Raw genomic sequence first — 27,674 nt, 5'->3', positions numbered from 1 at the left:
CAACCAAAACAAAAAAATACTAATATATAATGAGGCAGTATTATAGAATCTTTGCCTTCCTTAACTAACGGGCAAAGTGCACGAATGGTGAGTAATCAAATTAATTAACATTAATTATCAGATGTTGTCAAAGATAAAAAAAAACTAAGATATTTAAATAAAATTTTGTCGAATTATTTTGAAATTACATTCAATTTAACAAGATTAAAATAAAATTATAACGACAATACTTTACGTTTAACTGAATAGCTCTGTATTTTATATTTCAAACCTACAAAATTGAGTGAAAGTTCGATGTAAGCCCATTAATAACGGGCCATCGCCATGAATTATAGTTTTTGTGAAGCCATGGGAATCTATTTCTTATTCTAATTATTCAATAGTCAATGTTGGGAGTCTTCTCAAGTAGATTCGAGACGTCAAAATGGAAAGTAATGTAAAAACTTTAAAACCCGGCGTGAATAACAAAACGCCAAGAAGTCTAACGTCGTGAATAAACTAAGTTTTCTTGTTCATGTCAACTTTTACGACATTTCATGGCGAAGTTGTTCTAAAGACAGATGAAATTTTAAAGTTCTTTGAAGAATAAAGTTTCCGTTTGAGGGTTTCTTATTTTGAAAGTATTCTTATTTTGAAGTTTTATTTTTTTTAAGTTTTCCTATTTGGAAAGTATTTATTAAAAATATATATTATACGTAAAAATGTCAGTGTTATTATTTGAAGCTGGTATTTGAAGTTAAATTCACTGACCATAGATTTGTGAACTTCAAATCTCTGTTGTTTTTGGAGGTATGGTTTTTTTAGTAGACTTGAAGAATTTCACGTCACCAAATCTTTGAATTTATGTATCGTGATTTTAAGTATCTCCAAAGTATTTGCAACTAATTCGCATACGAGGAGTGCGAGTAGAACCTGTATAGAGAAAGTTCACGAAGGTCAGGCAGACGGGTCTCGGGCACGGCTCACGCCCGCGGTATCGGTGTTATTGGACTATGTTTATAGGCTAGATGATTATAATTTTATACTTTATTAGCTTGCAGATTGTAGGTACTTAATTATTCATATTTAACATATTGTACAGTTGAGAGATATTGATTGAGAGGATAGTCCAAACGGGCTACATACAAATTTTTGCACATATCGCTGCTTTTTAAGAATAGTGTGACCTAATCCATTATAATTCGTTTCTTGACTTATTACTCAGATTTGTTCAGAAAATGCTAAATTTTATTGTGAATGAGATACCGAGTTTTACAATGGTTAAAATATTGACATGACTATGTTGAGATGATCTACGGTACGTAAGTTTTATGCGGCAAACACGTCTCAGTTTTTTAAACCATTTTCTTGATGAATTAGAGGCTTTTAAGATAGGCCACTATTCTAGAAAGCCATCGATATATTCCTTAAATAAAAATAAAAAAGTTTGATCATATTTTGGACGTTAACAATATGACATTTTGCCAACACTATGTAGATAATAATAGTTGTAGGTTTTCTATTTGTATTGTTTGAGTTCTTAGATTTTTGCGATTGAAACACATTTTAAATGAAACTTTTTCTCGGATCTAAATCGTATAAATTGGTTTCTTCAAACAAACCAACGTTTCGGGCCCATGGTGATGGGTGATTGAGATGGTAATGTAATTAGACAATGTTTCCAAACGATTACACGTGATTCTGACCTGTAAAGTGTGATTTGTTTAAAAAAACAATATAAATAGGTACGCAATTTAAATATGAAAAAATAGTTTGGTTTTTCATTATATGTTACAAATTCCATATTATTATACAGACTCAAAAATTCACAATGTTCGACTAAAAAGATTTTTAAACACGTCTACCAAATTATTTGACTTAACATCAAACTAGAAAATATATTAAAAAGCAATCGGAAACGTTTCCGAATGATTATTATCTCGTCCACGCACCCACGCTCGTATTAAGGTCAATAAAGACAGTAACAACATTATCAAATTGGTTACTAAATAGCGTATTTAATTGTTTTTTCAAACAAAGTAATGTTACGGGCTTTTTACAGGTTCCATTGTCAGTTAGCCGTGACGATGAGACCTGTAAACGACTCGAAAGTTTGGTTTGTTTGAAAAAAAAAATATACGTGATTCAAATCTAAAAAAATAGTTTCATTTCCAATGTGCAACAATCGCGAAAACATAAGAACTCGGAATGGGTAACGAGTAAAACTGTCCTTTGAATAAGTGGCCTTTAATTGGTGATCATACTATCACACTGATATGATCAATAAGATGGCCATTTTAATCATTGGTAGATGATTTCAATATGATTTGGTATTTTGAGATGTTCCGTAGTTGGATGTAAATACGTTGATACAGGAATTATAGTACTGGTAAATTTTAAACCATTTTTATTCCACTGTTAAACCTTACACAAAACTTTACTGTGTTTTAAAATAATGCGATAAAGTGAAAAGGAAATTATTTGCAAAATCCATTACGTATTTTGAACACGGGAACACAGACAGGCATTAAATGGCAACAAGTCACAATAGCGCTTAATAAAAGTTCTTATAGTATAATAGACGCTCCTTTAGTAACAATTACTGACCCTGATAAGACCTCTCATTGCAAACCAACAATATTGGTCATGAGCTCATGAGAACGTATCACTTAATGCCATTTCTAACAATAGAAAATCAATAAAACAAAGCATTGAAATTGAATAAGAAAAAATGAAATTCACTCAATTAAATCGCTGAGACATGATCCCGCTAAAGAAATGGTTCGATAAAAAATGTGTTCGATTTGACTTTGAACAACGACATTCAAAAACATTTTGATTCTTTTTTTAAACAACATTCTCTTTGCAATTCTTTTAGAACTTAATCCCCGCGGCGTTGGCACTCGAAGAAATGTGGCCAGCAATAAAAAAGGTTTTAGATAAAAGAACCTGTCGCCTGTCGGTGGTCACCACAGTTGATAATAGCTTCCGATGTCAGTCATGTTAATTGGAGTGGAATACTATAGTTAATCCAAAGATCAAAAGTATTTGTGTCGTTGGGTTATAGACCAAGAGTTGTGGTCATTAACATTTACAAGCTTCCATAAAAAAATATCCCAGAGAAAATTGGAGTTATTACCAAAGGTAAAAATTAAAAAATATTACAAAATTTACTCGTATTGTAAACATCAAACACTTCATGGTCAGCGATTCATACATAAAAGTGAGCTAGTAACCTTCTTGAACAGTTATTTTCATTCACAAAAACATCAAGTACCGAAATGTTATGCGATACCTCGGGAACTGTTACCTGTAACAGGTTCGACATTAAGCGGTCGCGTTTCAAGGCGAAAGTGTTTTCATTTTTTCACACGCTGACATTTTGACGAAGAACTGAATTTCATCTTTTGAAACTCAAATTAAAAGCATTAAGGAATATTTTTGATCACTCTCGTGGGAAAAGGGCGTAAAGTATACGTGTGTATTCGTGGAAATGCAATTTGCATTTATATGAATTTTGCATCATCACAAAAAAACTTTTTCTAATGCGATTTTAGTGAAAATGTTAATTTTCGTAATATAATCTGTGTTAAATATTGCCAATTTACGTATATTTGTTTTATTGGGTAAATTTAGGTTAGTATTCTTTACCTAACTACGGTGGCAATTTTTATTATTAAGATATTCTAGAATATTATCATGAAGTATTATTTATGCAATTTCTACCGTTAAATTTTAAGGTGAAGTGAAACCCAAAATAGTCGTTTTAATATATTTCGAGCACACGGAAAATCGGTTTTTCAATTTTTTTTATTGACATATAAGTACTGGAAACAAAAAATATCGGTAGTGAAATATGGTGTCCAAAAAAGATTGGCGAAACTTGGCCCTAAAAAAACAAAAGTGGTAACGATCCGCAAAATTTTATGTAAGAAAACCACATTTAATTAAATTATCGTTATTAGAGTTATTAGTGATATTTCAATGGAATTGTCTCTCCCGTGTACCACAATAAATACGTCAAGGGACTATGAGCTTATTTTACAGTAAGAGAGTTTATTTTATTTTAAAAGGCAAATGTTTAAACATCGTGCAATTAATTTATCCGCGTCAATTTCACAAGCTCCAAAACCTGCTCAATCACGTTATCATTTCGCCGTAAGTACGACCTACCGCACATTTAAAAATAAAGGCCATATGAAAACGGGAGACAATAAATGAAATTTGTTTTTTTTTATTTATAATGCTATGTGACGGGACGAACAAGTCGTGCGCCTGGTAGTAAGCAACACGCTTATCCATAATAGATGCGGTGCCATTCAGAGCTTTAAATTGCAAAGATCTTAGGGATACCATCACTGTGCCCGTTACCCTGAGACATACTAGTCTCATGTGCCTGTTATTTCGCCATTGCCCTTACCCGTCCAAACTGAAACGCAGTAAACCTTACGTTACAGAAATACGTAAGTATTAGTACTTCCCTGTACGATCTCTTTCACAAGGAGTTCTACTTCTATATCTTGATTAAATTTACATTCGCAAATATTATCTATAAAGTTTTACTGGTGACAGATAAACCTCAATCAATTTGTGTAGAGCCACTCAGCGTTAAACATTTGGAAAGATTCCTTTAATGATGAGTAACTTAATGTCAACAACATAAGATTGATAAAACAATTCAAGAGAGTCAACAATGCTGATGAATGTCAAACAAAAGTCAAGAAAGTTTCGTTTAATAGTTCACGTGACAAGAGTCAGTGTGTTCTTGGCAATGACAGCGGAGAAAGGTTAACCTCGTATCGAGTTTACGCATTGTGAGTTCGGTGTACTATATCAATAATTTGACACTCCTACTTAGTATCCCCTATACTCAATAGAGAAATGTAAATAAGTTTAATTACGAGGGAAATACAATAATATTGTGAATAAATATAAAGAAACAAATATAATCTAATTTATTGAACAGTGTTAATAAGTAGGGAAGTTAAAAAGTGCATATGACTAACTACTAGACGTATTTATTATACATACTTTTCATTTTTGTAGTTTTTTTACACTCAAAATGCTTCCTGCCGCGACAGTAGTGTTGCCACTTTACTGTTACCGATTCAACTCAAATTAACTGATATGCTTTAAATTGGTAGATCTTTATTATTTGCGCTAGCAATAAATGTATGAAAACCATATTGAATTCAAATTAAAAAGAAACCAATGATACAAAACTGTGTACTATAAAAAGTTAAATTAAGTCGCCACCCATCATCAACTTAACAACTCGTCAAAACCAATTTAATGCAAGTAGTTGAGCAGTTGGGTAATCTGCAGATTGTTCTGGTTGCAGCATCAGATTAGAAGTTACCATAATATTGCAAAGTCATCGGATTTCCATAGTATAGCAAATTTCAAGTCGACCAGAGAAGTGAAAATAAAATAAATATTCATTTTATGTCTGAGATCTCTACATAAACTTAGTACATATCTGATGATATTGCAACGGTGGATCAGATGTTTGTCAAATACAGCTGAGCATCATCCTACAGTGTCTCCTGGCTTATGGGTATATTATTTTGTTTGTAACATGAAGGTGAACGCTTACCACGTCCTCATGGTATGTGTGGCCTGAAGCTCAGACACTTCAGTTGGGTATCAAATTATTTTTCGCACAGTTATAGCCCCGCACTAGGGAAACCCTGTATCGCAGGTGCCGTGGACACATATAAACAACCAGAAATTGTACCCAAACTTACGAGAGAAATAAATGTAGGCTATACAAATATTTCTCTCGGCCCGGGAATCACCAGACCAGTATGGTAATCGTTCGGCCACGGAAGCAATAATTGGACTTGGCAGTACTAAAAGGGGGTATATGTAACAGAATACTGGACAATCTTACATATAAAGTCGCCAGAGCGCTTTACCGCACGGTAAACAAAAATGTATAAAATATAAATAATTAGTCTTATGTAATGATTTATATGTAGTGTGTTTCATTTGTTAATTATTACTGTTGTTAAGTTCCTATGAAGGAGGCATATTCTCTTGAGAATGAACTCTCTAATAAATAAAGAATAAAAAAGAACAATCTTGATTAAAATCCACCTCGAAATGAAAATACGTGTGATTTTTTTATGTAAAAAAACCGACCTTAAAAGTTCATGGAATTATATTTGATATCAAGTTTTATTGAAATAGGTTACGGGAAAGTGTGCGAAACTGGATTCATCCCCTAGTTTGCCACTCTTAGATGTGGAATAATTTCTTCAAATTTAAATGGGACCAATAGTAAGGTACGCTCTTTCTAACAAAAAAGGATTTACAAAGTCGGTTCACAAAAATGTATAAAATATGTTAATGTATAACATAATTTAGTTATCGCGTAACAGAAATACAAAAAAAAACAGTCCTATTGAGAACTTACTCCTTTTTCTGAAGTATATAGACAAACAGTCACACAGTAGACAAACAAAAGCTTGAAACTTGTAACGCCCCTCATTTGGGGTAAAAAATAACTAGTGTTAGCATCCATGTCAAGTTGATTCTCTCAGACGAACGTTATCGGTGCACTTTAATCTCGATGTCCCTAGTTGAAATACTAAGTAACGTTTCCAACTCTTCTTGGCATAGTCGAGGGGAAAGCGAGGCTCTAATTGACATCTACAAACGATCTTTTGTTTGAACTCCTCACTGACGAATAGGCCATAAATACTGAGAGATTACACTTCACACGTTCGTAGTACAAGTACTTTGACAGGCCGGACAGGAATGCTGATTTCTTCACAAGAATTTGTTGATATGATTGGATATAAATACTATGTTAACATAAACATCCATTGTAACAAGTCTTTTAAGTAGCAGTTTTTAAGTAGTAGTAGAGTGATCCTTGTGAAGGAGTTAGTCCAGGGAAGCACTGCTACCTTATCTACTTCTGTCGCCAAGCGATAATGTGGCCTAAAATACTTTTTTGACACCAATTGACGGGACGAGCAAGTCGCGCACGTGGTGGTAAGCGACGCGCCAGTCCATAGCAGTTGCAGTGCGACTCAGAGCTTTAAATCGCAAAGATCAGAGGGATACTGCAACAGCGCCCGTCACCCTGCGACATAAGTTGTCAAGTCCCATGTGCCTGTAATTTCACCAGCACTCTTACCCTTCAAACCGGAATACAGTAAAGGTTACATTACTGTTTGGCAGCAGAAATAAGTAAGGTTACTACAAGTAAAATATATATTAAGAAATAAGTAAGAATATCTTACGATTAAGTAGTTGTGGTAAGATTACTACAAGCAATCTTCTCTTGAGGTTGTAGGTAACCGAAAGTAGGTGTTAGTTCACACGTTTACAAGTTCACTTCGGCAATTTCTAATGCTTTAAACTTGATGGCCTCAAATGTAGATATACGAGCAGTGACTTAATGACGTAGTGACTAGTTAATATGACGACCTGAATATATTAAGCAAGGCATTAGAGATTATTGGTATCCGAGGCGTGTGTCACAGATCTTGTGTTAATGAAATTATGCGTAATACTCATTATGAGCACCATTAATGCCTAGTGCGAAAACTGTGTAGGAGTAAATTTTTCGCAATGACATATAAGCTCAAATCTTTGATACATTTCTTTTAGCCGCTGACAGCGGTCTAACAGCGACTAATTTGAACGCGTCATAATTTACCTTTAATAGTCATTTTGCTTTGCAGTAAACTTTAAATACTAATAAACAGACAGAAATTACTGCTGTCAATGCAATGCGCGGTATACGGCGTATTTCCGCCCCCGCCCAATCGAATATCGACTCGCGGCGCATACGTGCAAATGCCTTCGTCGCCGTGATCTTATAATAGGGCTGAAACTTAATTTATCGATACGGGGACGTTTCCTCTGATTTACTGAGTTGTCTATTAAATAACATTACACTTTGTTAGTGTCTCCTTATACTCTACGTAAATAGAAAGTAATAAGTATTAGGCATTGCGTTAGCTTATAGGTACCATGTATTTTCACTTTACTGTGACGCATTTGAATTATCTATTGTTTTATAACAAATGCGTCGTGTTGCCGTAGATAAGTTGTTAGCAACAATAAATACACATAGATAATAAAGTTAATAAATTTATCTATTAATATATAAACACAATAGGTATAAGTGTATCAAACCAATAGTTGTAGAAATAAATTTAACGATTTTCTTTACGCATCCATCTCTTAATAAGCTGAGACTTGAGAGATAATATAATACACTCACCATACTGACAAGCACTAATTTACTTAACATTATTATGATGAACTATCAAGTGTTACATTGAAAAAAAAAACATTCTTGTTTCCAATCTTCGCTCCGATAAGTATCAAAAACATAAGTATAAATGTTGCAACATTAAAGAGACTTACGTCTGTAGGACAGCATTAGACAAAAATGTTGCGTTTTTACAATTACTTGGTAATCATTTTATAAAGTTTTGTTATAATTATAAATACAAAGATTGAACCCCAAAAAAAATTCCTTTGATCTGACAGGAAACTAAAAATTGTGATACGTGAAATTGAATAAAATCGATATTAAAAAAACCTGTAAATTAAACAGTAGCCATTTTAATGTAAAGACGAAATATCATAACTAAAAAACACTTTATAACACCATTTTATAAGGTGCAACTAAACTAGCTGGACGAGATGGCGGAATGCGGCCCGGTACATCGAACGGTCTGCGCTTAACGGCCGCTTATAAATACGTCTATAATGTCGATATCGACATTGACACCGGCCATGTAAACATCGATACTTGGATCGCTAATTAGTCGCCGGTGAAAGTTACCGACCGACTGACCACAATCTCAAGTCGATGTTTCGGCGGTGCCGATTTTAGATCGATTCTACTTTCGTTTTTGACTACTCTTACTTACCGTTCACCGTGAGTGTCGATGGACATGATTTATTTTGTTCGTTACATAGTTCGACATTTGCATAATGACTCTTGACCACATTTTTTCTGCCTGTTTTCGAATAGCTCGCATGTCCGTTCCGATGGATGTTTTCAGCGTGACCAAGCTTCGCCTGTCATGAATCAAACAGACTAAACTTTATTCGATGATGCGTACAGTAATTGAAAGATGTAAAAATTGATTTAATTGTTCTGGTGTCAATTGTGTTCTTTATCACAAATCTATTCAACAGTCCAGGTGAACTTAATGTATCTTAAATGTTTAGTTAATTACATTACACATTTGAATATTTTTCTTTCAACTTATAGCGATTATGAAATGTGTGCTCTTTTTAGAAAGTTCTTTAATTTAGATTTCGGATCATTTACCAGATATAAGAAGATTCTATTTAACAAGTTAAGAACACTGTTAAAACCAGCCGGATGCTTAGAATGAAATGGTTGAACGCTAGAAAACCCAATGTACATTTGAAAATCCGGCTGCAGAGTATGCCGCATCGAGTGGGCACGTGCGAAGGAATAATTTATACGTCATCTGACCTCTGGACTGACTAACGATCTATATATGTTACGGAGTATAGGTCTGGTAAAGCCGAAGTTTTATCATGCATTACAAGTCTCGGAATATTTTAGAGTCAAGTGTAAATGGAGCTTTATTATTTTAGTATGCATCTCGTTTTTCTTCCAACGTGCATTCCAGGCAGATTTTTGTGAAATATTACAAATGGCATCTGATATAACACTATATGTATAATGATAGTGACTACAGGCTAGAGGTAGTTTAAGGCGGGTCACATATTAATACGTAAGTGAAGACTTTGTGGCCTGTGATTAAAGGACCGCGCAATAAAGTTTAATTTGTATTCGTGGTAAGCTTTTTCTGAACTTCACCTCTTTTTAGCAAAGAACGCTCTTTCAGATGTTTCTCAGATACAATACCAGTACCTAGCTTTTCTAGCAATGTATGCCAGCGGGTCTGGGTATGTGGGTTTACGACGTGCCGTTCCCAGCGCAGGCGCATTGTCTGTCTCAATTAACACCGACTGTTCGTTTCCTTGGAACACTATGTGAATTCACTCTGATTGTTTTGATTGCAATTTAAGTTTGATTGATTGAGACATGCACACAATGTCCACATTGTAAGATATTTTTCTTTCTCCATGTATCCAATCTGAGTACTTCCTTATTGTATTTTATTCGTACCAATTAGTACTGCATTCGACTTTTCGAGCGGAGCATTAGTGGAATTCGATTTCAGAGTTACGTTGTAGGATATATCAATTGTCAGATTAAACTTAAGATAAAACCAAACCGTAACATGTACAATCAAAATTGTACAATGGTAGTAAAAGTTTTAGCGAGAGCAAAAGTAAAGATTTCATGTCGTTGACCGGAGGCTGTCACGATCCTACGATTTGACCGTCAAAATAACCTGCGCATGGTACAATCGTGATATACCCGTCTCTTGCATCTCAACAATAGATACGTAATGCTATCTCTCTCGCATTAACGTCTTAATAGTAACTAAGTAATGTGACGTTTTGACACCTGTCAGACGTAGATCCTCGATGTCCTCAGAATGTCATGTGGTGAAAGTGTAAACAAAGCCGCTTTCGTTTGTTTTATTTGTTTTATGCGTTCTAGTGAGTTTTCCACTTTACTTTGTAAGAACTCTATTTTACGAGGAACCTTGTTGACACGAAGAAAGTTGGGTTCGTTGGGAATGGTTCGTGAATTTTTAATAGTATTGGAGATAAAAGCTGTACGCTTTTTTAATACCTAACCTTAAAAAGGACAATATTACGGACAAAATAAAAACCTGTGTATACTAGAACAGAAAATTTCCGAATAGGCAAATTGTACACTCTATCAATTTCTTTAAGTATCTTGCCACGAGCACGTAGTAACTTTGATTATATGTATAAACAGAAACGATTTTTATATCTTATATAACTGACTTCAAAACAAGAAGGAGGTTCTAAATTCGACTGTATTTTTTTTTGTATGTATGTTACGTGATAACGAATTGTGAACCGATTTTGATGATTCTTTTTTTGTTGAAAAGAGGGTACCTCATTATTGGTCCCATTTGAATTATTCCACCCCTAAGGATGGAATGAATCCGGTTTCGCGCACTCCCGGTAGCCGATTTCAATAAAACTTGGTAAACAGATGCAATTTCCCGAACCTTTGAGGTCGATTTTTATAGTTCTCTGTACTGAGATCATACAAATTTCAAATTTGAAAGCAAACGACGGAAGATACACTTCCCATCAAGAAGTACAAATTGTTTGCGTGTGATCCACTGTACACATACATATATATACTTTATGTTAACATTTACTGTGGTCTATTCATACTTCTTAACCGCAAAACAATTGAGTTAGTTCACCTCACTGTGTATTGTCGCATTTTACTTTCAGTTTCGGCGCAAGCGCAGAGGTCAACACCTTCGCGAGATCTAGTGCAATACGTTACTCATTGTCATTGTGTGCTAATAGTACTCTGGATCAGACGGAGATTTATAGATATGCTAGACGATTTTAATTCTAATCTAATAATTGACATAATTAAATACACTTCGAATGAGTGGCCATTTATGATAATTTATTACGGTTTTTCACAGCGAGTCGAGTATAGCACCTGTAGTATAAGTAAGCTAACTGCACTTGCATTTTATTTGAGATATTGTTAACTGGGTTATTTTTAAAATTCGTACTAACAACCTCGTAGGAACATATTAATAACATCACAAGCAATAATTATTGTTCCATAACTTTTAATAATTCATCAGATTTTGCTTTCATACAAAACTAAATAGATTGAAATAGATCGCTTTAAACGGTAATAAGTGCAGAACAGAGGTGGGAGTCGTCGCGGAGGACACTTGCACGTTTGAACTTATTCTACCAAATGTAGATCTAAAATGTGTCAGATAGTACAAGAAAAACTTAAGAGTTTATTTTTGATAAATTGATTGTTTTTTTTTGTTTAAATAGTCATGGAACAAAATTTGTTGTTTATTATTTATGTTACTAGTATTTTAAAAATAATCCTGTACATTTAACGAATGGGATTGAGTAACAATTCGAGGTATAAAACAAGAAGAGACATGGACAATAATAAACCGGTCGCATTGTTACCATCCAGGTCACATACATAATACCTAGAACCTGCATTGTTTCGCCTTGGGATACCAGTCTATCGCAAATAAGGATCAAAAGTCACTAGACAGTGAGTATTTAATTTAGATTTTTATTATATGTATGTAATTTGAGAGAAACAGGCGTATATTATTATTAATACTATCTTATCTAATAATATCTTATACCTATAGTCCATTTGTTAAGGTACTTAACAATCTTGAGATGTCTATTTAATAAAATATACATTTATAAAATTATTTTCACTTACCTTGAAATACAAAATACGAATACATATCTTCATATGAAATTGCATGCCCATTTTTATGCATATTGATTTGTAAAGTAGAGGTTTCAATAAAACGATGTATCAAGATTGTTTACATTTACTTAAGTACCTAAACGAATGGACTATAGTTGCCCTCGTCCCCACCCGTTTAGCGGAGCAATAAAAGTTAAGAAAAAGGTGAAAACTAAGTTTCAACTCAGAAACTACTCCCTCCTTATCCCTTTTTAACTATTTTTTTACTTAGAATTATAAAAAAGATCCGACCAAGTGGAAACATTGATATTGCTACTGTTTCAAATTTAAACCAACAACTTCTCGTACAAACTTATACCAATTGTACCACCATGACATTTTTACAAAATACGGACGGTGGAAAGTCTAGGCAAGATCTCCCGACAATTGGTCTAACGGTTCCTCTATGATCGATACATAAACTGTCGTGTGGTAATAAAGTTTTTTCCTATTATAACAGTTGTATTGTAACTGGAAATTGTGCTGTTGGAAAGACAAACAAGGGAATAAATTACCCATTCATTTGTGTGACGTTAAAAGGACAGTTCTGCGAGCTGCGAGAACGTACAAACAAAAGTTATATCCCATTTTGAATATTAACCTAATCAAACATATATGTTTATCAGTTTTTTATTAAATTACATATTTCAAAGACCCAAAACGTTGTAAACATATAAAATAAAAATAATTGAATATCAATTCAATAAAAATGTATGTATAATGAATAGCGACATTTCTAGTCAGGGCAAGTAGCTGCAATGGTATCTGACTAGGTGACGAAATACTTACTATTTCTCATAGATGGCGCTACGGCTACACAGTCGTTGAAACAACCAAATACAATGACACGACAACAAACACATAGAAAAATTCGTGAGGTCCGCTGGTTCGTTCCGTGGCTTAGTTGGTATAGTGTCTGGCACGGTATGCTAGAAGACGTCGGTTCAAATCCGGCCGGATCGAAGGATTTTTTTCTGGGTGTTCGATCTTTGTATAAATAATCATATAAAGTAAGTTCTTAGGTTTTCACGATAGTTACACATAGAAAATGAAACTATTTTTTCGGATGTATATCGCGTAAACTGCAGCTGACAGTCAGCTGTGATGGGACCTGTAAAATGCTGAAATAATTATTGTGTTTGAAGATATACGCGACTTAGATCCGAGAAAATAGTTTCATTTCCTATATAAAAGGAACCAAATTTTATGCAATTTAAAAAAAATATAGATTTAAAGAAACCATGAACTTAAAAAAAGAATTAGATAATGAATATCAACGAACTATAAGAATGTACCCGACGGACCTATTTCTTAGTCTGACGACAATAAACATCTCATAGAACACGGTACATTAAAAAATTCGTATAACTACCAATTGCGACGTTCATACATCCGTTCTGTTTTCGCATAATACTAAGAGATTTATGCGAAAACATACTTTCGTTAGAAAATAGCTCTATTAACAGTTTCTTTCTTACTATTAAAATAAAACAAAAATGTGTACAATTTTCAATGCATAATAAAAACACGACTGGCAATTATTACGTACGACAGAAATGATCTCAATCTTACTGTAGTTGAATTTAGGTTTAAAATTGATTTTTGAAAACGATTGTTACCATTTATTATTAAGAGAAAGCATTTCGTATCGTTCGTCGTTCATCTTTAATAGACCTTGCCATTTTTCTTTGTAAAAGTTACTGCTTGCTGGGATTTCAAACTTTATGTTATATTTTCTAGTTGAGATAGGTATTTTTTTTTAATTTCTTGAGGTCTTCCAAGCAACAACCTTGAAATAGTTACCTTAAATAATATAAGAACCGGAAATTATTTAAAACATTTGTATTAAATGTTTATATAATAATACATTCTTTTATAACCCTTTGACTAGAATGTGCCGAATCTACAATGATTTACAAATATACGAATCTGGATGTCACATTGATGTTTTCGACAACAATCTTGTACAATTCGCACCAATCTTTACAATTACTTCGACTGGCCTTCTTAGTACTATCAAATTATATCTGTGTTATTCGCATTAGTTTTAAGTTTGTAATCTCACTTTTTTTTGTAAACCTTTTGCAAATAATGTTTTCACTTCGCATAATAATGGTGTACGTGCAAATATTACGTCTATAGTCTAGATTAAGTCCTTAAATTGTGTCTCAAGCATGTTTCACTGACTGTAAAGTTTTTCGTACATCTAATAAAATAAAAAACAAACAATGATGCTGTTCAGGGTGTCCTTCTGGACAAAAGTGACAGATCATTCAGGTGTTTATCTGTAGGATTAATTTATTGGTTACTTACAGCTACCAGCAAAAATGAGATGGTATTTTTGATCAGAAATCATAAGAGCGCTATCATTCACTACTAATTCTCCGGCGCCCATCCGTCTGCGGCTTCCATAATAAAATCTCTGAATATGTATATGAGATCGAAGCGGCAAGCGCTTAGAACGTTGCATTATATATACACTTACATACCGCATACATACCTCTACGCGTATATCTCGATGGGTAAGCGGTGACTACGAATCTTCATTCGCCTTATGTGCTTAATATTATTTACTATATCCTCTTATATTTTGCTTTCTGATTAATTTAATACTAGAATATAATAGCAGGATGTATGGACCTCTCCAATAACTGATATTGCACTAAAAATAACCCTATATTAACCAATTGGCCGATATTAGTAACAGTAAACCAGCACGTGACATTTCTCATAATTACGCAGCTACGTTTTTCTGAATAAAGCAGTATTTTAAACTTCTAGTGTGAGATTATTTCACCTTGGTATTTAAATACAGGTCAATGACTCATTGAATTTGAAAAGAGAACTAAAAGACGCCGTCGCCGTGAGACCGGCGCACGCGCAAGTACTTTCACTGTCTTGGCCCAATTAAGGAAGCCCTTCGGTACGTTTTTATTCATTGAGATAAATTTGATCACTCGGAGTGTAAGAGAAAACCATTAAAATTTAACACGTTTATTACAATTAATCAGTTTGAAATCAGTATGTATATAAATCACTCCTAATTTTTAAATTATAATTCTTTTTAATTTATTATACAATCGCTTCAGTGCTCGAACAGTTACCATACTGGTCTGCCACGCAGACCCCCCTGTCCCTGGTTCGATTCCCGGGCTATGAACTACATTTTTTTCTTTCGTGAGTTTGGGTGCAGTTTGTGGTTGTCTATGTGCATATCCATGGTACTTGCAATACAGGGTTTCCCTTGTGCGTTACTATGAGTATGTGTGTCATTTATTTTTATTTTGTTATTAAAAACTCGTATAAAAATTATTTAAGTAACTACTTTGACATGATAACTTAGCATAGTTACATTATAGCATAAATTAATGTCTATGAATTAACGACATTCTATACTATATCGGAAGTCACCCTTAGGTATACATTATACATAGACGTATTTTAACGTTCTATGGTATTAGATAATAATCGACAAGATTAGATACCTACGATAACTATCATTATATCTATTTATGAAGCCGACACCTTACTTCTTACTTGTAACAAATCACCCAACCTTTATATCGAAAGAAAGCGATGAAACGAACAACGTTCTTTAATGACTGTTATTGGAACTAATAAAATCGGCTAGGTGTATCGAATCTATCATTCGTTCCTTAAAAAAAAACAAATTTTTGATGGAGAAAAATTAAATAAGCAATAGATTAAAAAAAACCTTTACAATTAGATAAAAAAAGTTATGTGTATTAATAATTACTTGGGCATATAACCCATAGATGATGGAATAAGCATTTCTCCTTATATGAATTCTGTGACTGACAGAGCATCATTCTAAAAATTCTTTAAAAACGTATGGAATAACAAATCTCAAAATGAAGAAGTATTAATGAAAATATTTCGTTTATATAAATAAACGTTTAAGAAAGACTTTTAATTCAATACTGAATTACATCGTTAAATATTCAATGAATGTTAAATCACTTGCATTGAATATAAGTAACACTCTGGTTACGACACGCGTAACAAACATGGAATCTAAGCTATGTTGTTGATAACTTTAATTGCAGACTTCGGTAATGGTGTTGTGAGGGTCTATTATCGTAACATTATGGTACTTTACGATAAGCTTTACGATTAGAAATATGAAGATACTTCTCTCAACTGGCGAGACGAGCGTTTTCATAACATTAAACGGATTAATAATGCCGCTTTCTACTTTTACTCCAAATTTCTGTCGCATATATTTGCTTTTTCAAACAAACCAACGGTTACAGGTCCCATGGTCAACAACCGTTGACTGAGGTGGTACGGTCTTCAACTAGTTATGTCTAATATTAATGCAAACCACCCTATTTTTTCATTATAGTTACAATAGGTATTAATTACATACCTTATTTTTAATTTTACAAAGAAAACATTCCAATTTACGCTACAATTACGCTTTTGCAAGGACCTGGGTCCTTGCAAAAGAATTGAAAAGATTGTCAAACTTCACTGAATATGTAGGTTTATCCATGACATGCTCGCAGACTGCAGACTTGTTTACGCGACGGTGTTTGACATCAGCTATATGTTCTTTGACGTGGGCACAAATACTTTGCTTCGTTTGTTCAATATAAGAGAGACCACACTCACAGTCAAGCTTGTAAACCCCTGCATCCTGTAAGGAGATGTTACATTTCACGGGTCTCAGGAACTGAGAAATCTTCCTCAGGGGCTTGAAATAGGTCTTGATAGATGCACGCCTGAGGACTCTTCCGATCTTGTCTGTAACACCTCACACGTAAGGTAAAATGTATGTGTAAATGTATGTGTAACAATCACGAAAACCTAAGAACTCGATAAACACGTTAACATTAAAAAGTCGTGGCGGCTAGGCATGTGCATTTGTATAATAAAACCATAATTGAATTAAATTTTTATAAAAATATTTATAGTGGCTTCTATTTTCCATAAAACGTTTGTGTTTATAATCTTTGAAGTTTAAAATGTCACGTAAGACAAATATTATTCTAAATCAAGTTTTTACAATACTATTCAACTCAGTCGTTTAATTTATCATAATATAATTTGATTCTGATTGATCATGAAAAACATTGACTTTAATCAAGTGAAGCTTAGCCTATCAAGATACTTAATTGGAATCAATCACTGTGTGATCAAATTCGTTACTTAAAATGGTTGGTCTATTCACTAAAATTGAATTAAAATTGCTGCAATCATTGAGATTCATAGGCTCAGATCATGTTACAATGAAATAAGTTATGTGATCACTTTAAACAACTTCTTGTTCATTTTAATCACACTCTTTTTTCAGGGTAGCTTATTAAAAGTGGCTGTAAAATCTAATTTTAATTTGATCGTAATACTGTCTCAGTTAAATAATTATGTTACTGCTAATATAACAGAGCTCCTTGTGAAAGAGTTTGTTTAGGAAAGTACTGCTATCTAACCAATAACTACCGTCAAGCAGTAATGTGAGCATTACTGCGATCCGGTTTTGAAAGTTGAGGGTGTTGATGAAATTACAGGCACATGAGACTTGTCAAGTTATGTCTCAGAGTGACGGGCGCAGTGGTACTGCAACTGTTACGGATAGACGTGTCGTTTACCACCAGGCGCACGACTTTTTCGTCACTTGATATCCTAAAAAAATATTGTCGCATCATCCGTATTGCAATTTATCCAGCTCGGATGAAAAAGCTATAATTAGAAAAGATTTATTCAAATCGCGTATTTGTATTAGGCTTACAATATTATATCTCTTATATTCGAAATTTGTATGGAACTGACTACACTAAATGCAGGTGAAGTACACATCTTGCAATTATACAATGGAGCAAGCGACCGCATATTTTACCTGCAAAATGAACCGCAAAAACGTTAAAGTGGCATCTACAAAGCGTTCCGGCACTTTCAGGTAGGTGCTTAATACTTTCTCCTGGCGGTGGTCCCACGACATACTTGGGTCGGTGCTCCCAGACTCGTTGAACGGGAACGCCCAAAATATTTCGGTGATTAAAGTGGTGCGGTGTGCCCGTGGCTTTACTTTCCACTTGTCAGCTTCTGCCAATTAAGACCGCAGCGAATGTTTCTCGTTCTTATTTTTGTTGAAAAAAAAAAAAACTATTTAATGTAATCAGAGGGCGTACCTGTCCTCGTTGACATTACTTAAATTTTTGAAGAATACCCAAACGCCGCTTTTTATATCACTTTTTGTGAATTAAAAAAAATTCTATATGTATATTGTTTTGTGGGACTATGCCTATAACTGTACGAAAATATTACCTTGTTTATATTTTAAATATAATAAATTAATAATTATATTAAACAATTGTCAAAAAACATTGTATTTGGTAATAATATACCTACTTTTTACGAAAGTCTGTATTTAATTTCCACAAAGCAAAGTCACGCTCCAAAATTATTGGATCACAAATCCTCAAATGAATTGTTTCACTGGCTCTTTTAAAAACAGCTTATATGACAAGGTGTAATTTGCGAATCAAGTTGAAAGTCAATTAATGTTTTGACGTAATTAACGTACGAATGCTGACGTTAATTGCATCTTTGATCGTTTGTAGATATATCCAATGTATGTTTAACGTTATTATCTTTATGTTATGTAATAAGACACGCAGTGTACACGCAATTTGTAACTAAAAGAAAAAAAAATCATTTCCTAAAACAAAAAAAAATTATAATAAATAAAATTAAAACCAATTAGTACCGTACCTACGCAAACCTTAATGGATAAAAATATAAATACAAATATCACAATTTAGAGAGCTATATTTCTTTTCTCCATGTGTAAGGAATACCCTCCGTTTTTCTTTCCGACCCACATTTCAACTGCAGCAACGTACAGTATCGAAACTACAAAATGCTAAAGTATGCACTAGATCAGTTTGAAGTTACATTTTAACTTAGAATAATAAGTTTTAATAGTGTCGTGAAAGTCACACCCAATTATGATAGCTGCTAGTTTTATGTGTTTTTCTTAGTCCTTAGCAAGATTTAAAAATTTTATGTATTTTTCTAGATATTTCACATTCAATAGTTTACGTTGTTAGAATTGGCTAGAAATTAATCGAAAGTGGCAGATTCGTTAGTATTCAGGGCTTGTACAATTTGAACAAATATTGAATCTACCAGTTTCGATACTTTTCATTGATACCTTTAATAGAATCAATAAAAGTTTAACACTTTCGATTATTTATACCAAGTAATTGACGATCTGAAAGAGAAGAGATTTTATAATTTACTAACGTACATTTATTAATTATGAATTAAGTCACTTTTTGTACGGAATTCATTACGAGTAACAAAGACAAATTAAATCAACTTTTAACTATAATATCTTAAATGAACTTTTGTACTGTAGCATGAGTTCTTTGAGTCTTTTTATGTATATATTTCTTTTACTTTGTAACAAAAACCGAAAAAATAAGTAACATGACAAGTTTCAGTCTTGTTATTTTTTTATATATAATATCAAGTGACGGGACGAACAAGTTGTGCACCTGATGGTAAGCTGCACACTTATCCATAACAGTTGCAGTGCCACTCAGAGCTTTAAATCGCAAAGATCTGAGGGCCACTACTAGTGCGCCTGTCACCCTTAGACATAATTTGACAAGTCCCAAGTGCCTGTAATTTTACCAGAACCCTTACCCTTCAAAACCGGAACGCATTAATGCTCACATTACTACTTGGCGGCACAAATAGTAAAAGTAACTCTTTCACAACGAGCTCAACTGCTGCTAAGTGAAACAATAAGGTGTTTATCGAGTTCTTAGGTTTTCGCGATTGTTACACTTAGGAAATGAAACTATTTTGTGTGTGAGATGCGAGTCCGTATAGAACCCACGACCTCTGCTTGAGAGATGGTAAGTCAAACTATTAGGCTACTAAACTCTGTGGAAATCACTTATCAGACCATCACGTGTCTTGTCACCCTCTGTAGACCAAGCGGAAAAAACATCATCGTAAATATTATTTAGAAATTTGAATTCTTTTTCAGTATAATTGTTGTCACGCACATAACATGCTTTAATTATGAAATCAAAATAAATCGTGTACATTTATTTTTTCAAACAAACAAAGGTTTCAGGCTCTTTACAGGTCCCATGTTCACGGCTGACTGAGGTGGTAAAGTCGTCAACCAGTTATGTCTAGTATTAATGCAAACCAACCTATTTTACACTCAGAGTTGAACATTTAAAAAATCGAATCTGCTAATTTGCGAAGTATCTAGCGTAGAACAACATTGTAACTGATAGACTCGATAGAGGTTTTCCACAGAAAACCATGGCAATTGGTACATTCGATAGCTATAAGACTAGAAATAAACACATATACTATCGAAAGTGCCAGTTACAACTTTGTCGAAATTACATCCACCTAGGACACTATCGAATCTCTCTTTTTCAATAGTTTTTCTTGCATGACCAGCCATCTGGTCACTTGAATAAGAAAAAACGACATAAAGAACTAATTATTTTAAAAATATTTAGGAACTAGTTGCATAAGTGATATTTTAGATAATTTATTTTTGATATTATGAAGGGATATTATAACAAAATTGTAAACACATACCGAGTTAATTATATTTTTTTTCGTTAGACGTGGTATCACCGTGACGTTGTTGTTTATGTTTTAATACCAAACTAACCACATACCTACCTAGGCTATTCATTTTTAAACTTAAATTTAAAAAAAACAAAGAGCAAAACAAAAAATAAGTAACTAAAACAAGCTAAAAGTAAACGAAAGAGACATGCCCTCACTCTCTCACATCGCATCGCGCCGAATATTAACGATTCGGTCAGTTACGAACTGTGCGCGCACACCGTCGCTTTAGAACAATATTGATTGTACCTTATTCGATAATGTTTGTCGCTCATAGTGTGAAGTGCTGATAGTATTCAATTTAAAACTTCCCTTAATATGTTTTTTTTTTCAAACTGTATATTTTTCTAATAGTGTATCATATATTCTTACAATTGATGCAATAAAAAAATTAGATTTTGCAGTTTGGATACTGTTTGTTGCGGCAGTCGATTTCATTTCTAATACGAGATAGTGATTCATAACTCCCTCCCATCCCACCATTTGCAAACTCTGAGTCATCTTTGAAGATGCTATTTAAATTATGATGAAGACGTATAATTATGTTAAAGTAGTATGTTTTAAGCCTGCCTTAGAACCTCTACGAAAATGTAGCGTAGAAGAGCTGTCCGTTCTGCAACCAATGATATTTCAAAATTTTTGTTAGGCAGTGTATGAATGTCAAAAGAAGTAGGATGAGAGAAAAGGTCGGGAGTAAGCTTAAATATATATATATATATATCAAATGCTTAGGTGGCATAGCGTCTGGCTCGGTTTGCTGGAAGACGTTCGATTCGAATCCGGCCGGATCGAAGGAATTATGTACGATCTTTGTATTAATAATAACAAACTAATGAAGTAATTTCACAAAATAATAATTGAATATCAATGCAATACTTTAATTACAGATAATAGTGACATCTCTAGCCAGGGCTGGTAGCTGTAAAGTTACCTAACTGTCAAACTTTTACAACAGAATAAAAAAAATAGTCAAAGCAACAAAGTACGAAGTATGTTATTTTTTTCCTTTTTATGTAGTAACTCTATGCAGTCAACGTTATAGCCAATTTTAAAAGATATTTACTTAAAATTTCTTCATTATGCAAAACAATATTGTCACGTAATATTTATTATTGAAAAGGCAATACACTAAAGAATACACTGAAATAAGATATGTGAAACAGACTTTTGGGCACTTCCATCAGCTGAGATTCCAATGTCGACAGAAACAATTAAATACTCACTACACCACATAAATTGATATGATTTATAAATAAACCACAAGTATTGCTTACACTATGACCATGTGTATTAAAAAAATATACTTTCTTTTCCATTACTCGGAACTTAAAATTCACATGTTTCACAAAGTTTTTTCACAAATGTCGTTTTTGATTGTATAGCCGAGTTCTCTACGCGTGTCATAAATTAAAAATAACTTAGTTACTGCCTATTGTTTCATTGTTTTGGAATGACCTTGTGCTGCATTAAACGTGCTTAAATTATATCCCGAGAAATATAAAAAGGCACTGTACCAAATAATCAGATTAACCACCAAGCTGAGTTCGGGCACAAAGCAACATTCACACCGTGAAATTAAGCACTGCGATCACCCCTAATTCTTGTCTCAACTTACCGTGACGAGTGCTTTCTTAACGCATAAGAGTGGTTACACACGCGCAATTTTACATTTTACATCGCTACAGTTGGGTTTAATAAACGATTGCATCGATCCAATCGCGCGTTTGTATCGACATAATCGCGCGTTTGCATCGATGCAGTTGCGCGCTTTATAATAAAAATGCCCGTAAAATCTGTTTTTAATTGTACTTAAATATAATATATATATATATATTATTTGGATTTTTTAAGTCGTAGGTAGCTAAAGTCGATTATCTGTAGCATTGTAAAGAAGATTCAAGCCCAACAATGACACTTGGTAAAGCTTGCAAGTAGATGGGATGTCTCTCTCCCTCTGATTGAATGAATATTCTGGTAATAATAAAAAAAAAATATTTCGTTGTAAGCGACATGCCTGTCCAAAGCAGCTGCAGTGCTACTCAGAGCTTTAAATCGCATAGATCTGAGGGACACTGCTACTGCGCCTGTCGCCCTGAGACATAAATTGACAGTCCCATGTGCTTGCATGAATGTGTAATTTCACTAGTGCCTTGCCGTTAAAAACCGGAACGTAGTAATGCTCACATTACTGCTTGGCGGCAGGAATATGTAAGGTGGCAGTACTTCCCTGGACGAACTCTTTCACAAGGAGCTTTCCTGCTACTAAGACGATTGACGACCTGATATACGAGCACTGAACGATGTTTACGGGTTTTTTTAGCTTTTGATTATGTCACCTGTTGTGAATACGTGACCGGACCCAAAAATGGTTTAATAAAAATGTTATAATATAAGCTCGGTTCCCGACCCTCTGCCGTTCTCTTTCCACCAGTTGCACAATTGCCCAGTGGTTGAAATATTCATGTAGCCTATTTATAATTTAAAATACTCTTACGTTTCGTTTCTATGTTACTCTACTATAGAGGTATAGTAGCAGTAGAGCTGCTTGTGAAAGAGATCGTCCAGGGAAGTACTGCCACCTTACCTATTTCTGCCGCCAAACAGTAATGTGAACATTACTGCGTTCCGGTAAGGGTGCTTGTAAAATTACACATTTATGCAAGCACATGGGACTTGTTAACTTAAGTCTCAGTGTGTCGGACGCGGCAGTAGTGCCCTTCAGATCTTTGCGATATGAAGCCTGAATGGCACTGCAGCTGGTATGGACAAGCGTTCGCTTACCATCAGACTTGCACGACTTGTTTGTCTTGTCAATTGGTATTATAATAAAAACTCATACAGACTGGAGTCAAAAGATGTATTAACAACGGATATGAATTACATGAACAAACCATAGAATATGCTCGTGAGCCGTAAAATTACAACTTACCCACATCAGTTTCAATTTAAAGGATCAAAGTAGAGATCAAAGGTACTGTAACCTCAGCCGACTATTACGAATCAATCACGCCTCGGAAAGTTTCCCACTCATGCCACGATCCTTGCTAACCACATGTTTGAGTTAAAATGAATAGACACTGAAAACTTACTAGTTATTGATGAAGTTGTATACATGGTAAAAATATGAGTAAAATTGCAATAATATTTTTTATTGTTCATCGTGAAATTTCACTTTCTCAATTTTCTATTTTTTTGCTATCGATCCTAGCCTTTAAGTAAATTTAAATTTAAACTTAACGTTAGAGACGGCCTTCTTTTAATGACAATGTTATTTTTGAAATCTGTCCTATTGTATTCACGGAAGAGCGCTGATGCCTGAAATACAGACAACTAATTATCTATTTCAAACACAGATGCTTTGCCCTAAATGCAATGTTGCAAGCTCAATACTTTTAACGTCGAATTTGTCAGTAAAAAATATGAAATAAATAAATTTTGTTGTTGTGATTATTTTACATCCAGTATTTCACTTACTGATCAAGTCTGTTTGCTCCGCATTCTGCAGTTCTTTGGTCACATTGCACGCAGAAGCGCTGATAGTCTCGAGATTGTTAAGGGCAGAATTGACGGCAAACCACCTAGAGGTCGAAGTTTGAAACGATGGTGTCACCAGGTGGCTAAAAGCCTGGTAGTACCAGTGAGCGTCGCATGCCACCTAGCCAAAGACAGAGTGCAGTGGAGAATAACGATTGACGGTGCACTTGATCAAAGTCACGATCCTAAGCAGTGAGGGACCGACGCAGGAGGAGGATTTCACATACTTTATTAAATGACATTTTGGAAAAGAACGTAAAACAGACTTCATAAACAGTTAAACTGTACTAGGCGGTATTCCGTGGAAAATTAAAATTGTGCCAAAAGCAAACACACCAACTTACCACAGTCGAAAACTTTTTAATTTAAATGTAAAACTTAATTGTGACGTATAAAATCACTGTCTCACAATTTCCACACCCAGAGCTTAGCAATCCCACCAGTTATAGAATAAGAAAATAAGCACAAGCATTGCTCATTACAACCATTTACTATTGATCAAAACGTCAGAATGTGGTCGGAATTTAAAATGTATGCCCGTGGGTAGAATCCATACAATGCTGCCCCAGAATCTGCCCCCAATGTATGGGAAACTAGGGCTTTCTATAGGAGTATGCGACGACATTTAATTTACCATTGTAATGAGATAAAATAATGAAACAATTGTCTTATGACGAGTGTTTAAATGTTTGTTGCAGTGTTTTGTTTCTTTCTATTGTGGTAGTAAGTGGATTGTGATACTTTCCTAAGATACGTCATTGTACTTTAAATTTGTTGAGATAACAATTGTTTGATATTATTTGTTACTCAAGTCCATGAGTCTACCAGCCAACGAGATGTTTAGTTATATTTGTCCAGTGGCGTAGTGTTGATTTCTGTCTCCTGGCGCCTAACTTAAATTTGTTGCCCTCTCTATTTTCACGATTACAAAAGGAATTCGTTCGGGCAGGCTCGGTTCGATTGTGTTTCTGTGTTAGCCTGCCGTGTCGCCACCTTTGTGCTGTTCAGGATATTATTTTCTCAAATATAAAAGAAAATAATGTTGACTAATTAGGGCTCGCCGCCATCCCATTGCTCTGCTGCCCGGGGCTGTGGCCCCATTTGCACCCCCCACGCTACGCCACTTTATTTGCCCGTACCTATGGTTCCTATTGCAAAATTACTCTGTGACATTGTGGATGTAAAGTTAATAATCTCATTAATAAATGTATGTCCTAATGGTTTGCCTGCCGCCCTGCAAGCAGAAATCGTGCGTTCGAATCCGGGCTGGCACCTTTGAGTTTTCGGTATTTATGTGCGAAATTTAAATTCATTCATTCATCAAAATTTACCGTTAGCTTCTCGGTGAAGGAAAATATCGTGATGAAGAAGAAGGTACCAATCTTCGGAAAACATGTGAAGTCCCCAACCCGCACCGGGTCATCGTGGCGGGCTATGGCCTAAAAGCTTCTCTCGAGAGGAGACCCGTGCCCGGCAGTGGGACATATAAATGGGTTGATGATGACGATGAATGTAATTTTCCAGAGGTTATACTTAGTCTAGTTCATATAATGTGTTTACTCACGCTTAGTTAGTCTTCAATAAATTGCTCAATGACCTGCTCGTTTCATGGTACTATTTTAGGTATTTGACAGAGAAAAAAATATTTTTTTTATAAACGTAAAATGTTCAAGTCACAAGTAACATACTTTTACTTTCATCAAATGTAAACCGAGAATACTTTTCCATATGAAACTAAATACAAATTATACTAACACATTGAGAAGATGCCACATTTAAATACAACTGAAACAATATTTACATTCTATCATCTCTGTACAAACTTTCCCTCGGCTAAGTAGCATAAGTTTACAAGTCAAATATTTGTACTTTCTTCAGATATTGTATTTATATTCTTTGTCCACAGAAGATGCGGCCGCGTCGGGGTTTGGTTATAGGCGTCCTACTCATATTACACATGGTGAGATCTGAATTTCTACAATTATCTATGACACTTTCACAGTACAACATAATGTTTGTGCAGAACAACACGTACACAGATAGTATATTTAGACTTATGAAGTTCTGTGAACTTTCTGTGAAAGTTTTCACCTGGAGGTTGGTCCCTCCTTGCTACAAAATGGTATATCTTATTGTACAACCTGAATATTTTAAAGTTAGAATGATCGGATACTTTCTATGCGAGGCTGCACCATTATTGTTCACAACTTCATCGTCAGGTGAGATAATGGCAAACACTATGCAACATTATTTTTTAAATTGTTAGAACTACTGAAACTTATGGCCTATGAAAGTATAGGCCAAAAAGTGTAGTTTTTTTTCCACATAAATTCATACGGTGTGATTAGTGACGCCCTTTTTAATGCTGATCATTTATTATTGGAATATAAAATTAAAATTGCATAAAGTTCACATGAAATATTGTTTTGATTTTATTGCAAGAGCTCTTATCTGTCGAACAATATAATATGTAACAATATAATCAAAGTTGATTCTTTTGCTGTTATATTTTGATTTGTATCTACAGCGACACACTAACTAAATTTAAGTGCTGGGAGTAGGCCAATAATTTATCGATGAAGCATGAAAACCTATCTCGTTAAATCTATTTCGCGCACGACTACTCAGACCATACGAATAAATTTCTTGCGGTAATAACGAGCTACGCAAAAACAAAATGTACCAGTACAAACTGGTACATTTTGTTTTTGCGTTTAAATTCTTACTCCACATAAATTGCTTTAATTTTAACCCCTCTGACCTGACACTCAGTTTAAAACAGGATTCGAAATTATCAGGATATATTTATTTTCTTTGATAATTAGCACGAATAATTATCCGATATATACATATATATATTATCCTTGCTTGCATAGTTTTGTTTCTTTAATTTATGACTAAAATAACAAACAATGAGAATACTAAATAAACACGAAGAAAAGTCTTTGAAAAAATTATTTGATTTGATTTTTTTTTTTTTGACATTTGTTACGTTTGTATATCTCTGATAAAACACGTGTCACGAGATTGTTAGCGATAGCGTTTTGTTGTTCCAAATTAATTTTCTAAATACGAAGGTTACTACCAAGTTATATGTACCATTAATAATTATCATGATAATTATTACTTCAGACTCTGGTTTAAAATG

General features: G+C 34.1%; 1 protein-coding gene across 1 annotated transcript in view; it reads left to right on the top strand.

The window, feature by feature from the left end:
- LOC113229253 overlaps positions 1-27,674 on the top strand; it is a 47,430-nt gene that overhangs the window by 7,810 nt on the left and 11,946 nt on the right. Inside the window, exon 2 of the mRNA XM_026462784.1 lies at positions 26,433-26,486. Coding sequence (XP_026318569.1) covers positions 26,436-26,486 — 51 coding nt within the window. The 5' untranslated portion in view covers positions 26,433-26,435. The remainder of the gene's footprint in view (positions 1-26,432; positions 26,487-27,674) is intronic.

This window comes from Hyposmocoma kahamanoa, unplaced genomic scaffold (assembly GCF_003589595.1).
Source record: "Hyposmocoma kahamanoa isolate Upper Pololo Valley unplaced genomic scaffold, ASM358959v1 296, whole genome shotgun sequence".
Lineage (NCBI taxonomy): Eukaryota > Metazoa > Arthropoda > Insecta > Lepidoptera > Cosmopterigidae > Hyposmocoma > Hyposmocoma kahamanoa.
The sequence above is the reverse complement of the archived record's forward strand: the minus strand, read 5'-3'. Positions and strand labels throughout refer to the sequence as shown.